The sequence below is a fragment of the Rhamphochromis sp. 'chilingali' genome, assembly GCF_963969265.1.
Source record: "Rhamphochromis sp. 'chilingali' genome assembly, chromosome: 3".
Taxonomy (NCBI): domain Eukaryota; kingdom Metazoa; phylum Chordata; class Actinopteri; order Cichliformes; family Cichlidae; genus Rhamphochromis; species Rhamphochromis sp. 'chilingali'.
In genome coordinates, this window is record NC_137931.1 from 19,585,182 (window position 1) to 19,599,071 (window position 13,890).

The 13,890-nt window shown below is 44.3% G+C and overlaps 1 protein-coding gene across 1 annotated transcript in view; it reads right to left on the reverse strand.

The window, feature by feature from the left end:
- The window catches only part of mbd5 (methyl-CpG binding domain protein 5), a 56,220-nt gene that overhangs the window by 11,044 nt on the left and 31,286 nt on the right, over positions 1 to 13,890 (reverse strand). Inside the window, exon 5 of the mRNA XM_080877062.1 lies at positions 8,220 to 10,607. Within this exon, the coding sequence (XP_080733188.1) occupies positions 8,220 to 10,607 (2,388 nt within the window). The remainder of the gene's footprint in view (positions 1 to 8,219; positions 10,608 to 13,890) is intronic.

Below are 13,890 nucleotides of genomic sequence, written 5' to 3' on the forward strand. Positions count from 1 at the left end.
ATGAACTTTGGAGTATTTGTTGATGGCAGGAGAAAAGGGGGGGGGGGGGGGGGGGGTGTTCAAAGCTTGCACGCTGTATAGAAACAGATGGTCAGAGGCTAAAGCTAAGACGCCAATGACTAGGCCACTTTCAAAGCGTTTCAGGGCTCTTCAGACAGTAACATCCACCATTCAGTGACAAAAACACTATTTAGCCTGCTCCCACCCACCAACATTTACTGAATATTTCCCCTAAATGTCCAAATGGTAACGCTGCCAACAGGAGAACTCCAAGGCCAAAATTCATAAATGAGACTTTAGCTGAAAGCTAAAAGTGTATTTGTTCAGCATGTGGTCAAAACATAACTTCATCTACAGTGCTGTAAAAACTGTAAAAATGCCCCAATCCTTATTCATTTCTTACTGTGCAAATTTAAGATAATCAAACTATTTTTAGTATTAGACAAAAATACAGAAAAGCAAATTTTATATGATGATTTCATTTATTAAGGGAGAAATGCTACCCAAACCTACGTGGCCCTAAGGGAAAAGGTAATTGACCCTTTTGTTCTATCATGAATTAACCTTATTAACTCGTTCTTTTCCAAGTTCAGTTTTCCTAGCCAACACAATGTAAAGAAGTAGCCGAGAAACAAAGTAATTGACATCCAGTGAATTACGGTGAGAGCCGTTACCCACAAAATGGAGAAAACTTGGAAGAGTGGCGAGCCTTCCCAGGAGTGGCCAACCTACCGAAAGTACTCCAAGAGTGCATCGAAGACTCATCCAGGGGTGAATCATGAACTCTGCCCATAGGCCTGCAGTTCTTTCTATGTTCTTTTCAGTTCTTTTGTGACCTCCTTTGCTACAGCCACATGTACATGAGTATTTTTTGTAAACATAGCCTGTTTCATGCATACTGACAATGGAGCTTTTGTAAAACTCCTGACAGGGTGAAGATTTCAGAAAACTGCATTTCTGCATTTACATGTGGACAAAGGTGTGCGTTTTTTATGTCCCTTTATGATAAAAGGCTGTGCGCTGTGGCTTTTAATCAGCCATCATTTCTTCACGGTTACTGTTATATCACTACCTGATGATTTGGCACACTTTTCACAGCTTTTGAGATATTTTTCAAAACACACTCTGAGAAATCCCTATTTAAAAAAAAACAAACCCATATACATATGGACATAGCCAAGGAGGTCACAAAAAACCCATAACAACATCCAAAGAACTGCAGGCCTCACTTGCCACAGTTAGGGTCAGAGTTCATGAGTCAAGTCAACAAGAAAGACACTGGGCAAAAATGGCATCCATGGGAGAGTTCACCAAAAAAGATCATAAAGGCTCATCTCACATTTGCCAAAAAACATCTGGATGATCCCCAAGATTTTGGGGAAAGTATTCTGTGGACTGACAAGACAAAAGCTGACATTTTTGGAAGGTTTGCATCTGACATAAAACTACCACAGTATTTCATAAAAAGAATATCACACCAACAGTCAAACATGGTGGCATAACCTGGAAGTCCCGAGGACGGATCGTGGGACCTGTGCGTGGGGCTGCACGGCGTCAACGCGTTAACAAGCTAACCGCACTAACGCATTGACGCCATGCAGCCCCACGCACGGGGCGATCTGCTGTAACTCGTTAACGGAGATTAGCCGTGTTAATTCAGTTACGGCGTTAATGTCATTTTAACGAGATTAACGATACCAGCACTAAAATAGTAATCTCCAAATGTTTTCTTTTTACTGACCACCTCCTCTTTGATAGCTGCCGTGTCCATCTTGTTGTTGCCTGCAGGTGAAGCGATGGGGGAGGGGAGTTGTGTTAGTGAAGGCGAGAGGTGAGGCAGAGTAACGTTGCGTAGAACGATAAACAATATTGTCACATCTCATTTAAAAATATATCGATATATTTAAAAAGTCGATATATTGCCCAGTCCTATAATAATGTCTGACCATCAGTTATTGTCCTGAAGCTAAAGCGAACTTGGGCTGTGCAGCAGAACAATGATCCAAACCACACCAGCTAGTCCACCTCTAAATGGCAAAAAAACCAACAACAACAACAACAACCCACAAATGGTTCTGGAGTGGCCTAGTCAAAGCCTGGACTTAAAGGCTGTTCGTGTTTCAAAACCACCCAAAGTGGCTAAATTAAAACAATTCTGCAAAGACAACTGCCAGTTGTGGCACAACCATCTCCTGTCACTCCTTCAATTCAGGGTCACAGAAAACCAGGAGCCTATATTTAACTACCACAGTGCAAGAGGCAGGGGACAACATGGACAAGTCGCCAGTCTGTTACAGGGCTAAGGACTAAGTGTAAAAAAAATGCAATAACTAAGAAATTGGGAAATTTTCATAGCACTGTAAGTATGCTCAACTATCATTCAAAAAATGTTTATAATAGTCTAATATGAGTTGCATAACGCTTAATTTCATGTTGTTTAACCCTCTTCTCTGACATTAAAAAACAAAATGAAGCATTCAGAAAACCTTTAACGATCACTAAAAACATTAATGCTGAACTTCTCTTGCAGTAATTATACAGCAGGCATCTACTGAGCAGAACAAGAAATTCCCTGTCAAATGTACTGATATACATTCAGCTAAAATCCAGCTAAACTCCCTGTGCTTTTTACACACACAAAAAAGAAAATGATCAACTACAACCCTGATTGGCTGGTGTGTTAAAGCCCAATAATGACTGGCCTTGCAAACTGGAAGCACTCGCTCTGCAACATGGGGCAACTTGAGGGGCTCATGTGATGACCAAGATTTTGATTAAAGGTTCACAAGCATCACAGAATATTTTTAGTTCTGATCTAGTGTGGGAAACACAGCTGTAGATGCATCGTGAGGCATTATAAAGCAGATGGCACAAAGGGCACTTGAGGCTATCTTCTGCACCCTGAGCAGGTTAACAACAGCAGACCATCCAGGAAACCAAATGAACTTATTCAGTGGAAATTAGTAGAAAAACAGTAAAACGTGGCAACATAATCTCAACTAATAGAAAACAGACGTAACAAGCAACAGGTGGAGGCAACAGGCTGCTTCTCCTCTTCTGCAGTGTTGTACTCCATATGGTGTTGAGTCAGACCTGCCTACATGCTGGTTCAATTATAATGTGGAATATAGTCCTCTGTTTCCAAACAGCTTGCAGGATTGGTTTCATCTTCTGACAGTCGGAGCAAAGCTTGCATGAACTGGGAGATTTTCCTACAATTTTTCACCAAAACATCACCTTTACGCTCATTTTTCGCTGCACATTTTTATTTTTGGACTCTGTTAGAGTAGCTTTACATGAGTCACAGCTCAAAATAATCTCTATTGTTACACTGATCCTTGGTGGAGTCATTCTGTTTATCCACATAGCTAAAATGTTCCTCAATACTGTGAAACTGAAATATTTCAACAGAAAGGTGTTTAGTGTCTGCATTAAAAGACTGCTTCAATGGAGTGCTTAAGAAAATGGAGCCACAACATATCACAACAACAGCTGTGATATGGCAATTATTACTGTAAGGTACAGACTCTACAATACTAGAGAGAACCCTAACAATTAGACAACCCCTTATGAGCAAGCATTTGGCAACAGTGGGAAGGAATAACTCCCCTTTTACCCCACCCCCCCTTTTTAAAGAAATCTGAACTCTTTTGTTTGTTGTGACACAATTACGTTCTGTGGTCCGTATGAAGGGCTTTATTAACAATAGGCAACTCCAAAATATATTCTGAACACACAAATTATTTGCACAGATTTCACGTGGCCAGTGTGTAAAGCCCTGAACTTTGTCTTAATTGGCCGCTTCTCATAAATAGAAGATCTGAAGAACTCTTGCTTAAAATATCCCCATATCATAGTTCAAACAGCCAAAATAGTTCCAGTTCAATGTCTACAAGGCAAAGAAACAGACACAAGCAGTTCACACCCTTGAATACAGGATCAGTTTCATGATAACTGAATGGAGAAACTTAAAAAAGTGAATTTTAGCCAAACTCCAAGGCTCATATCACCCCATGTAGGATACTTGTCTAGTCAAAGCAAGTTGTAGCATGTGAAAGGTCTTCTTTTTGCCCTACATTTAAATATCAGGCTCATCTTGTATCTGTGATTCCTCCAGTATGAATCTAATTCTCAGGGCAGGATATAGAAATAATCATGCTGAAACTAAGTGGAAAATTAATTTTGCTGTAGTTTAACAAAGCCTCAGTGTTTCCATGTGAATATCCTGTATGCAGGAAAGAATAATTAAAATGAGCCACATTTCAACCTAGTATAGTATATCCTTCCTAGTACGCATCCTTTCCTAATGTGAAAGTAAAAATTTACATTAAATATACTAAAAAATAACTGAACAAAAAATCCATCAGATTCTGAGGAGGTCAGATTGGATGACTTGTCATTCTTTTTTAAAATTCTTATTTTAAGTACTTAAAAGAAGAATTAAACAGTACTTTTGACTCTGAATACTTGAAACCAAACCTCAGGCTATAATTAATCTCATTTAAACATATGCTTCTCCTCCCATCCCTATCTCATGGCCTACAGAAGACCGCCTGAATTTCAATGAGTTGACTTTGGGAAGGGGGAAAAAAAAAAATCAGACCAACAGGGCACCTGGTGATAAGAACAGGTGGCCTGCAGCAGCCCTTGGTGATATTGCCATTATAAACCATACGAGGACACATGGACACACAATGAATACATAAACTCGAAGTCCAGTCCCCTCAGCAGGCAGGAAAGAGGAGGGGGAAATAAAAAAAATTAAAAATACAAGATGTAGGTTCTTTCAGCAGTTTCAAAAACATACAATCACTCATACACACACAAATAAACAGATGCACATACACACACTGTAATACACAAGCAGCAACAGACACACACACAGGCCTAAACCCTCATCAAAGGCTTCACTCTGGTCTCCATTCAGGGTCTATCGTTACTATAGCGACCGGCTTGCTGGGAGAAGCTCTTTAGAGCGCCCTATCTGGGTTGCTTCCCTTAAAGCGTGATGCAGATCCCATTTCCATCTCCTTACACCATTGACTGATGCTAGCATACAAATAAAACAAAGGGAAACACTGGCTGACTGACAATTAGCCCGGCCTTCCAAAGGATGAGGGGGCTCCCGCTCATTAGCTCGGAGATACTGGAGGAACCTGACGGTCTAAGCTCAGGGCCTATCACCTAAATCCCTCGGTTTTAGCTCGCTCATAACCATAGAAACCACATCTTAATCGAGATTATCGCAGGGAGGGGAGTAAGGGATGTAAACAGAGGTTATTCTGTTTCTATCTGTGTTATTAGGCACATTTTTCCTTAAATAGATCGCTTGGAAAACGGTTCTCCCAAATCTTGGCAATTTCACCAACATACATCTAAAATTTTAAGCATTTCACCATTATTTTTCTCCAAAAACACAGCCGGTAATCTCACATTCCTGTGACCTTCATAGCACACACCTGAGCTCTAAGTTTACAATTACTCAAGAAGGTCCTTCTTGAGTAATCATGCTTCCACAAAACTCTTTCTTATTTTATTTCATTTTTTTTATATGCGGTTGCAAAGCTATTTACAGAGCCACCAGGCAATTCGGCACAAAGCACAGTGTCAGAAAAATGATGGTGATTCTGCCTTTCTCCCTCCGAGAAATGCCCAAACTGTGTAAAGGCAGAACAACAACCCGTAAACTGCATATCCCTGGACAAGAGGTTCACGCTCCTGCATGTACACAAGCAGTTCCTCTAACATCGAAAACAGTGGACAATCTACAAAAACTTCATAAATAAGTGGTTACTTACGTGTACCGACAGTCCTGGGTGGTTACTCATTGTGTCTTTAAAAACAAGAACTGCTAAACATGAAAGCAGAAAAACTGCAAAAATACAAGTACACAGCTAAAGCTAGCAGGTCCACTAGAATCACAAGACCGTGTTTGCCTTTTTTTCTTTTTTTAAATTTCCACCATTTTTATAAATCTCTCTTCGTGACTCAACCCAAAGGTACATACCGAACTCCCAGAGAATGTACTTTCCCTTTGAAATTAGCCTATAGATCCCCTTTACCTCCACTTTTGAAAGTCATGGAACTCCCAGCCCAGTCAGCAGTGCATCTTTCGAGGCTCACCCTCCTACCCCAATCCTCTTCTCCAAAAAGAATATTATTTTATCTATAGACAATGGATGGATTAAAAGTTTTAAGTTATAATGTTAAGGGTCTCTATAGCACCACTGCAGGAAACACACCTGAAAAAAACGTCCTGGGCAGAAAAAGTGTGTTTTTTCTTACCTTAATCAGGAAGAAAAATAGGTGTAGCTATACTCATCCACAGACAAGTTAATTTTACAGAAACTCTGAGGGAAGATAACATTTTATTGAACAGATTAATTGACGAATGGGAGGTATGCCTTGTCAACATATATGCTCCCAGTGAGGATGACCTAGGCTCTGTCAAACATGTATTTAAAATGAATATCAGCTATAGCTCAGGCCTGTTGCTGATGAGGGAAGATTTTCATTGTGTGATGTCTGAATCATTAGACTGGTAACCAACCTCTAGGGCTCCCTTATCACAGGTAAGTAGTAGAGGTGGGAATCACCATACATCCCACGATACGATATTATCACAATACTTAACGCACGATACGATATTATTGCAATTTTTTAAAATATTTTGCGATATTCAGATTCTGTACATAAAGGTAAACTTTATCAATATTCATTTTATCTAATATCAAAGTCTCACACTCAGTCTTTCTCTCATTTCAGTCAGTTTTATTGTTGACAAACTGAACGGTTTGTATTACAGTCTAGTCCAACTTAACTGAATGCAACCATCTGGTACAATTATAGCTATTCTGAACTATGCAATTTATGAAAACTATGCAGCCCATTCAGGAACTGAAGAATTTGAAAGTAAATTAACTCATTCACTGCCAGCCATTGGCAGTGAATGAGTTAAACCCATTGACTCATTCACTGCAATTGACGGCTATAGACGTCAATGGCAGTGAATGAGTTAAAACAAAATATAATTTTACATTAAATAAAAAAGTTTTAAACTTAATTAAAATAAAACATGTCTTAAATAAAATAAGTAAACTGTCATGTTTATTGCTGCCAAAAAAAAAGTTAAACACATTTGGACAGTGAAGGAATGTCAGGATTCTTGCTCAGAAAAAGGATCAACATGCTCTGAAGTCAGAGCGTGTTCCAGTCCACAAAAACCTTTTTTGTAACAAAATATCGATTTCTGCTGTCCCTATATCGATACATTATTAGCAAACAAAATATCACGATACTACACAGTATCGATTCCCCCCACCCCTAGTAAGTAGAATACGCTTGAATATTAAGCTACAGAAGCAGGCCTGGTGGATGTCTGAAGGTCTAAGTTTCCTAAAAGAAGGAGTTTCACATTTTACCCAAGTAGGCACTGTTCCTACACTAGAACAGACTTATTTTTCACCTCACAAGTAGAGATATATAGAATTAAAAATGTTGAGATTCTCCCAATTAGGGACTGAATATACTTGATGTATCGCAAGTTTTTCTACGCACGATGGTTAAAATGGCTTTATCGTAACCATCGAGTATAAATTGCCATGGCAATATTAAGCTGTCTGCATGTAATTCACTATAAGGTTTTTTTCTCCCTCCCACATGCTGCGAACGGATAATTTAAAAAAAAAAAAAAAAACATTGAATGGCTGATTTGAATGAGTATACCAGTGCAATTTTAGGCACTATGTGGTTTAAAATAACATTTGTTTTTTGGAGGTTATTTAACCATATCGTGATATATATTGTGTATCGTGATGTAGCCAAGAAATATCAAATTAGATTTTCCTCATATTGCCCAGCCCTAATCCCAATCACATTGTCAGACCATTCCCCACTAGTACTTCTCTGGAACACAGGCCACGATGGGAGATTAAATGCATCCCTTCTGAATGATAAAGATTTCACTTCTTTCGTAGCACCAGAGTATTCAACATACATGGCAGTAAATGACACTCTAGTAACGTCTTCCCTTATAGTTTGAGATTGCATAAAATCATACCTTGATAGAGATGGTGTTACCTAGATGGAGGTTTTGAACAATGTGACAGGTTGTAATGAATCCTGAATAAACATTAAGATTATTGATGTTCAGCATTTTCCATACCTTCCTCCTGTTTCTACCTGTCATACAGCTAGAAGTAGGTTTAATCTCATCTCACCTGTCTCGGAGACGCTCTGGGTACAGCTTCCATCACCACCTCCATGTGGAATCACCATGTTAGTCCGTCCCATGCTATGAAGCTGTGAGGGGTGGGGGCCAGGATGCGATAGTGGTGGGGGGTTAGTGTTTGGGCGCCCCAGCGCTATGCCGTCAGGTCCCACCAGTGTGCCGCCTGGCCCCATAGGCCCACAGTTACTCATGGAGGATGCCTGCATCTGAGCCATCATGTCCGGGAACTGGCCTGGACGTGGGCCCAGGTGGCCCCCAGAGGTGTCCATGTTCTGGCAGTGCTGCAGGGTTTCCCCTGGACCCCGCAGCCTCTGCTGGACAAGGAGGTTCTGCTGAGTGCCACCGGGGACCATGCCGGTATTGTCGTTGTAGTGTAGCGGTGCGACTCCTGAAGCGCCGGATGCCGGTCCGGGGTTTAGACCTGGACGATGACCACTGCCTGCCAGGTTGTGAGAACTGTGGCTGCTCATGGACTGAAGAAGCTGGGCCATGGAGGTGTTCGGGTAAAGGTTTCCGAGTCGTCCCACTTTTCGTAGCTGCTCAGTGGCACTGGGGCCCGGCATGTGGTGTCCTCCTATGCCTGGCTTGCTGAGCATGCTATACACCATGTTGTTGTCATGGTTTACGGCACCGCTCCCGGATGATTGCTTTCGTTTGCGCATGGGATCCCTCTGCTGGGCCATGAGCTTGTCTCTGAGAGCTGCCCGGCCGCTCTGGCCCTCAGGAGTGTTGAGCAGCATGGTGGAGTTTGGCGGGAGCATGGGATTTAAAGTGCTGTGTCCTTCCATGCCTCGAGGGCCACTCACGGGGCCAGGATGCCCTCCACCCCCTCCATTACCTCCGCCACCTGCCCCCATGCCTGACATACCAACACCACCAGCAGCCATGCCAGTAGTGCTGTTGCCAGCAGCGCTGAGTTTGTTTTGATTTGCTAGCTGTGCTTTGGCTGCGGCTGACAGGAGGCTGCTGGCGGGGAAGGAAGCGGCATTCTGTTGGTTGAGGATCTGGTTGAGGGGCATCCCCAGGAGTCCCGGGTGACCCTTCTGGGAAGCACTGGGCGTGGCCAGAGAAGATGACGAGGAGGAGGAAGAGGTTGGAGAGTACATGGGATTGCCGTGCTGCTGGGCGCCAATTGAATTTGCCATACCGGGCAGCAGCTGGGAGTCTTTGTACTGATGGAGTGCATCGGTTTTGTTAGTGGAGGGGCTGGAGGGCATGGCGGGCCTGGGAGACCCCATAGCTGATCGAGGGGAACGAGGAGGAACCTTTATGGTGCCACACGGGGCCTGATGTCCCGAGGGCATCGCAAAGTTACCGTGGTCAGAGGAGGTGGAGGATGAACGCGAGCGATGAGGGGAGGCCTCTATTCTCCCAAGCGCAGGCCCAGCCATGTGGACAGGTGAGGTAACGGGGGAGGGAGACATGGAGGAAGCCGGACCACCCTGCTGAGTCCTTTGAACATGGCCACCATGACCCACAGGCCCAGGCTTCACTGTGGGTAACGGTAAGTTGCTTGGCAAGGGAACAATGGCGGGAGGGGGTATGTTTACATTCATCACTGGTACCTGAGAGTGGATGTTAGGCTGGAAGTTGGAGGGTGTTGGGGCATTGGTGGGAGTCAGGCTGACTGGCTTGTTAGGGATGGGGTCCAGGATGCCTAAGGGGTCCTTTTCAGACGTTAACTGCCTTTTCTGGAGGGCACAGGATGGCGGTATGGATGGAGGGGGCGGTACAGGGTGCACAGGGGGCTGTGTTTTATGGTGAAATGTTGCACGGGGCATATCCATACCAGGGGGGAAGTTCCCCCGCGGCATGTTCATGTTAATGACAGGGCTTTTGGCAGTGGCCGTTGGGGAGAGGGGCGTGCTAGTCCTTCCTGTCATGGCACACGATGGCTGGCCCGCTGGGGAGCCGTGAAGCATCACACTAGGCGGGGAAAGAGGTGTCCTAGTGTTTCCGTGGATAGAGGCTGAGCCAGGGCTACCGCCTCCTGGAAACCCACAAGGATTGGTCCTTGTAAAGCCCTCAGGGCTGCCCAGAGTTTCTGTACTGGGAGACTGCGAGCCATCTCCATAAAGCTTAGCACCAGATGGAGGTGGGCTCAACATGCCTCCATACCCGGACCGGTAAGGGGATTTAGGGCCTGGCTCCCCGCTGCCCAGCCTCTGCAGCCTGGGGTACCCAGGGTAATGCTCTGGCTGCTGGGCTCCACCCAACTCCTGGGGTGGATACAGCCTCTGCTGCTGCTGTCCGCCTGCCATCATCACCTTGAAAGGGTTCTTACAGTCAGGGCCAACAGAGTTGGGCACGCCATCGTGGGGTTTAGTCCTTATTGCTCGTTGAGTTGTGGAATGCACAGCAACCACAGATGATGTACCTTAAAGAGAAAAAAAAAGAAAGAAAAGGAAAGTCTGAGTTAAACCAGGACCAACAGCTTGGAGAAAACATTAGTCAGAAGAAGAAAGTAACTATTATTCACCTCCATGTGTAGTTTAACTCAAAATGTAGGACTTTAATAGGCTGGCAAGTTATTTACCAAGAGAGCCTTCTTCCTTCTTGGAAATATCGCTAGAATAAGACAATTATATACAACATATACAAGATGGCGCTGGAGTGACGGCAGCCTTTCCAAGTAGCTCTGCAACACCGCACCTTTTTCTTAACTTTAACTTTTTTTAGACTAGGCTTTAAAACTTTATTTCACCTTCCTCTAGTTACTCTACTTATACCTCTTAGATATAGTGATACAAGATGGATAATGCTCCTCCCTTAGTTATGCTGCAATCGGGTTGTTCAGTCTGACGTCACTAGCCGTGTCTGGGTCTAAACTCCGCTGCAGGTCCATATATCAAACGATCACTATGGCATTACTGAGAGTTGAAAAACTGTCTAAAGTCTTTCATCTTTAATAAAATGATCAGCGTTCTGCTCTACCAGGTGTAACAATTGAGTTTAACATCCAGGCATCCATGAAAACGGAATTTATGACATTTAACGGAGTTAGAAGTTAACAGGAAGTTAGCTCGCTAGCATGTCCTGACTGCGGGGTTTTGGAAACAAATTAAAACGTACAGCTCTGCTATCACTTCCAGCATAAATGAAGACAGAAAACTAAACAGCAGTGATGTTTGTAGGGTTACTGAAGTTGGGCTAGCTGGTATATAATGATGTGCTACGTGACCGCTAGCGACACAGCTATGTTAGCATAATATAAACAAGCTAACTTTTTTTCCACTCGATAAAAGTTAACGTGAGTGTTCTCGGTGGTCAGGAACAAATGTAATCGCATGGCAGGATGCTGTAAAAGGACCAAACTTCAGCCAGGAGAACAACTGAGATAATCCATCCACAATACGAGGTTAGTCATTCATATACTGCTGCATGGGCTGGGCTGTAGTTACATCCTAAGGTTTTAAAAACTGAGCTTAAATAAATGATTAGCGGTAATAAAAGCCGAGGGAGGTCAACAGTGATCACTGACTGTTTTAGGAGCTTTTTGAGATCAAATAGAAGAAAATACATAACATTAAACATGTTAACAACACAAAAGCCATATTAAACGCAGACTACTTTAGACCCGGAAGTAAGATTCGTCGCGTCATCACTGAACAACCGGATAGACGTAGGCTGCCGGGGGATTCCCATGATGCATTGAGTTTTTCCTTTCCAGTCACCTTTCTCACTCACTATGTATTAACAGACCTCTCTGCATTGAATCATACTTGTTATTAACCTCTGTCTCTCTTCCACAGCATGTCTTGTATCCTGTCTTCCTTCTCTCACCCCAAACGGTCGCAGCAGATGACCGCCCCTCCCTGAGCCTGGTTCTGCCGGAGGTTTCTTCCTGTTAAAAGGGAGTTTTTCCTTCCCACTGTCGCCAAAGTGCTTGCTCATAGGGGGTCATATGATTGTTGGGTTTTTCTCTGTATCTATGAAGCGCCTTGAGGCGATTTTTGTTGTGATTTGGCGCTATATAAATAAAATTGAATTGAATTAATGCACTTTTTAAAACTTCTGGAACCAGCTCCTTCATCTATTCGAGAGCGGAGCTGCTGGCACTAAGAACAAAGGGACAGATCGGCATGCGACACAACATCCCGGCTGAGATAAAGAGGAGCTACAGAGGCTGCAAAGCTGGAGCGAGGAGAGCGGATCACCGGAGGCGATTCAAACCATCAATCCCGACAGTGATAATGGGCAACGTGAACTCGTTACAGAGTGTAGCTTACCGTGAGTGTAGCTTGTTTATCTTCACGGAGACGTGGCTAACCGAGCTAACGCCACAGGCTAACGTAGACCTATGCGGTTTCACATCCGTGAGAGCCGATAGGGACACGCAGGCCAGCGGAAAAAGCAGAGGTGGGGGACTCATTGTCTACGTTAACAACAGATACTGTAACCCTGGACACGTCTCCGTTAAAGTTTCGGTATGCCGCCCGGACCTGAAGCTGCTAGCTGTTAGCTTGCGGCCATATTATCTACCTCAGGAGTTCAGTCATGTGATCTGTGTGTGTGTTTACATCCCTCCGAGGGCCGACGCAGCAGCTGCCTGTGAGAAAATACACACAGTCAAAGCAAGACTTCAGACACAAAACCCAGAGGCTTTCATTATTATATCTGGAGACTTTAATCATGCCACACTGGACTCTACTCTGGCTGCTTTTCACCAGTTTGTGAATTGTCCCACAAGGAGCAACAGGACAATTGACCTACTGTATGCTAATGTGAGCAATGCATACAGAGCCACCCCCCTCCCCCCACTAGGGAAGTCAGACCACAACCTGGTTTACCTACAGCCACAATACACACACCTCGTCCAAAGGCAGCCTGTCACAACGCGCTCCATCCGGAGATGGACCCCAGAAAAGGAGGATGCTCTGAGAGACCGCTATGACACCACAGACTGGGATGTGCTTCTGAGCCCACATGGTGAGGACATAGAGGGGGCGACACACTGTCTTACAGACTACCTCAACTTTTGTGTGGACACAGTCGCCCCTGCTAAGACGGCATGGTGTTATCCTAATAATACTTCCGTGGGTAACACAGGAAGTCAAAGCTGTCCTCAACATGAAGAAGAAGGCTTTCAGGAGCAAAGTGAAGGTGGAGATGAAAGCAGCACAGCAGGAGGTGAAACGCTGCCTGAGGGAAGCAAAGGACACCTACAGGAGGAAGGTGGAGCAGAAGTTGGAGAGGAACAATATGAGGGAGGTCTGGAATGGTGTGAAAACCATCACAGGCCACAACACCAAGAAAAGCACAGTGTGTGTCTGTGGAGAAGGCAAACGAACTCAACAACTTCTTCAACAGATTTGACCAGCCCACAACCCCCCCACCCTCACCCTCACCTTTACTACAGAGTCCTCTCCCCACTCTCCTACCTCCCTCGCTTTCCCCCCTTCCTGACACTATGACACCCCCCTCCTCCAATCCCTCTCTCAGCAGCAAGACATCTCCCCCCCCCCCCCCCCCCCCCCTCCCTCCTCCCAAACATCTCCCAGTGTCACAGTGGATCAGGTCAGGAGACAACTGAGGAAGCTTCGCCCCAGAAAGGCAGCAGGCCCAGACAAGGTGTGTCCTAGGATGCTAAAGGTATGTGCTGCTGAACTTGGGGAGCCGCTACAACGAGTCTTCAATCTCAGTCTGCGACTGGGGAGAGT